Source organism: Patiria miniata, unplaced genomic scaffold (genome assembly GCF_015706575.1).
Source record: "Patiria miniata isolate m_02_andy unplaced genomic scaffold, ASM1570657v1 HiC_scaffold_25, whole genome shotgun sequence".
NCBI lineage: Eukaryota > Metazoa > Echinodermata > Asteroidea > Valvatida > Asterinidae > Patiria > Patiria miniata.
The window spans coordinates 9,215,008-9,218,472 of NW_024037064.1; the positions used below are offsets into that span (position 1 = coordinate 9,215,008).

A 3,465-nucleotide genomic window follows, 5' to 3' on the forward strand; every position below is an offset into this window, starting at 1 on the left:
AACCATTCGTCCATGAAAACAATCCAACAATAAGAAGCATTTGCTACCTGTTGTCTAGTAAATGCTGAACAGTGAAGGACAACTTTTATTCATACGGAATCAAGCGTTTGCTTTTACTTAATGCTTATACCCCAAAGTAAATGCTTTTACTTTTTGCTTAATTTTCCTAGCATTTGCTAGTTTTTATACATACGATCCATTGTCTAGGCCTGCAATTGGATAGTGATTGATGTTTTTCCATTGTCAACCGCCACTAGTGGTTTTGTTCAATGTGAAACGCTTACGCCTAATATAGGCACGGACATGCAAAAATTCACCTTTACACAAGATATAGACTTCAAATTTTAAAACTGCCAGTTTTGTATTAATATAATTTTTGTCAAACAAAGACAATCAACATTCTTAAGAAATACCCTTCCAATAAAAAGTTACAAAAATTAAGGTAAAAAGTTCCAGTACAATACCTCTCACACTGCTACACGGCATGAACAAAACTGATATCATCGATTGAGTAAACAGAACATTTTCGCAAACTTATTAAAAGAAGAATGTATGTATAAAACAATGCCCGTATTGTTTTGCTGACTGTTTTATTGTTGATCTTACACGGTCAAATAGTTCTATTGTTATTCCAACAAGCCAGCCACGTATCCAGTTACTATTGATTTTGTACTGATTGATTTGAGATAGGAGAGTTTAAACTATGAAACTTTCATGCATCTAGTCCAATTGGAATATTTTTGGACATGTCATATTCTCCCGTCTTGCTACTTCCTCAACGGCAGTTATTCGTCTCAAATCCAGGTCATACCATCCCAGATTATAGTATTTCTTGACGTTCTGGTAATGCGCTTCGATGTATCGGATACACCTTTGGCGCCTTTTGCCCGAGCACCAGGTCCCGCGAATAAGATGTCCCTTTTGATCGTCAAACTCAAAAAGCTGAAAGTTGGTGACATTCTGAAATTGTAAGCAGCTTGTAGGAAGGGTACCAACATAGCGCTTGGCCACGCAATATCCCTGCAGTAATGGGTCGGGGGGCTTATTGTAGTAACGCTTATGAATGGCGACATGTACATCTGGTTTAGTCTCACTCCTCTGAATGTTTACACCTGGAGGTAGTTTTGCATTGTAGCCCTTCAAAGTCTGCTTGAAATCCAAGTGCCAGTCGTAACGGTCCTGCTCGAAGAAGTAGGCGTAATTCAGTATAATGTCGACGGGGCTTACATGGCGCAGCTGGCGAAAGGCGTCGTCAAAGTGGGTGACCTGCAATAAAACATTTAGCTCAATCTGTATAATGTTTACTAGCCTATTACATTTTTATTTAAACCTGCTAAATTGTAAAGCATTAGATTTGTATGAACTTTTTGAATGACGATCGAGGCATCATCACACAAAAAGAAGATATAAATATATATATATATATATATGCACTAAATTCAGAATATGAGTTAAACAAACTTTGGCATATCTCTCTTCTGGACAGACTGTTTCGTACCATAAGGCACTCATCAGCAGCCTTATGGTACGAAACAGTCTTTCCAGAAGAGAGATATGCCAAAGTTTGTTTAACTCATATTCTGAATTTATTGCATGTTTATAGCTCTACAGAGATGTATCGAGCACTGTGAATTGTGATAGAAGACGATTTTATTTGATATATATATATATGCCTATATATGTTTATATAAATAGACCTGCTGTTATCATTCATTACTCGCCAAGCAGCGAAATCTGGGCAATGAAAATTGTTGCCAATGGTTCCAAACTACATGTATTCCTCAATTTTAAGGGGACAACATTGTAAGGTTTGTGGACTGATTTGTCAGAATCAAGATTGTTCCTGATAAATACCCTAGCATATAGACTCCAACTGGGCTGCAATATGCGCCGCAGCACCTAGCAAAAAGGGTTTCATATGTTCATATACTTCATTTTACCCGTCTTTGGTTTCATTCTCCCCTAGCGCTTTGTATCATTTGGAAAATGCGCTATATAAATACGGATATTATTATTATTAAACAGAATGTTTAGAACCGGTCCAGCACACATTTATTCCCTTAATATTTGGCTTACGTTCATGTGCTTCATTATGTGGTTCCTGCAGTTGGTGATAGTGTCCCTCCAGTAGTAGGATGGAAAATACGCCTTGAAGTCAGAGGCCATAACCTTTCCGAGTGCCTGCAGTGTTGACTCCTGAAATTCTTCTCTGTGCCGCATTCGCCGTGTATCAGTGTAAGTTAACACTCGCAATCGACGCCCGTTGAAGATGTTTTCAGGGGTCACCGGTGTCGTGAACACCGCGTCCGTGTCAGTCAAACCAATGACCGAAGCATTGATGAAGAGATCCATGAAGAAACTGCTCCACAATTGACGTTGGTAGCCTTGGGGTTTCCAGCCCGAGGCAGTATCGGGGAGTGGCTCGTACACGAAATCAAACTTGAGGCCTACATCTTTCTCCTGTTGTTTCAGTTGACGTGCAAATCGATGATCTGTTTCTGATTCCTTGTCAAGAATCAGGCTGATTGGGCCCAGCTTGGGAGACCAGAATACGGTAGACGAACGGATGAATATGCAGTACAGACGCTGAACCAGTTTCGGTACGGCTGCCATGCGGATTGTTAGCGCCAGGGAAAAGCCGTGTGTTGCATCAAGGTCGGTTTCGGCTCCCACATCGGTGGTATTCGAAGAACTCAACAAACCCACTCGTTTGAAGGGTGACGGAATTTTGGTGGGTGACGGAATTCTGTGCCGATGCGCATAATTTTGAAAGTATCCAGGAAGCCAGGCCATGTTAACCAATAACGAAATGGTGAAACAGCAACACAATAATTTGAACCGACGCGAGTATTGTGCCATCGTTGAATCTGCAAAGTTCGTTCCATCACCTTTGAGTTGTATGGTCAGTACTTGTTGATTGCGAAGCACAACACAACGATAATGCCAATTCTACAGGTACGTTCCAGGCGGTGATTCTGATCTGACCTTTACAGAAGAGGACTGCATCGGCATACAACATTCTGCCTTTTTTCCCATGTACTCAGACACCTGTGCTCATGCATGTCGATATATTTTAATATGAATGAACATTGCCCTTGGCCTCTCTTTTGTTGGCCATTGTGTTCCCGGAATTATTTAGGGATATCTGGCACTAGTTCCGAGTGTGTGTAGGTTGAAGGAACTTTGGGGGCTACCCCTCTCTAAAATCGTGCACGGTATATGAATTAAGAATCCAAACAACGGTGAAAAACTGCATGATAGAACTAAGCGAATACAGGTTGTTTTCTAGATTTGTTCTTTCAACACATGACTAATATTCAAGTTTATACTGAGAACATTAGCTTGAATAACGTCTGTAAAAATTAGAAAGCTTTAAATTTACTTTAACTGAAAGGCATATTTCTATCATCACAATTTTGCACACCCCTTTTTTTGCGATGGAAGAGGCACACAGACCACCGTAGT

General features: G+C 40.3%; 1 protein-coding gene across 1 annotated transcript; it reads right to left on the reverse strand.

Annotated features, from left to right (window-relative positions):
- Positions 1-331: 331 nt before the first annotated feature.
- LOC119733250 lies at positions 332-3,024 on the reverse strand. The gene is made up of 2 exons (XM_038206837.1): positions 2,077-3,024; positions 332-1,266 (listed from the first exon to the last, which is right to left on the reverse strand). Exons 1-2 carry the CDS (start codon positions 2,857-2,859, stop codon positions 721-723), a joined length of 1,329 nt encoding a protein of 442 aa, XP_038062765.1. The 5' UTR covers positions 2,860-3,024; the 3' UTR covers positions 332-720.
- Positions 3,025-3,465: the final 441 nt, after the last annotated feature.

Coding starts and splice junctions, on each gene's coding strand:
- LOC119733250 (XM_038206837.1), bottom strand. CDS start 2,859: ATGGCACAATACTCGCGTCGGTTCAAATTATTGTGTTGCTGTTTCACC. Junction 1,267..2,076: donor ACATAATGAAGCACATGAAC/GTAAGCCAAATA, acceptor GTTTTATTGCAG/GTCACCCACTTTGACGACGC.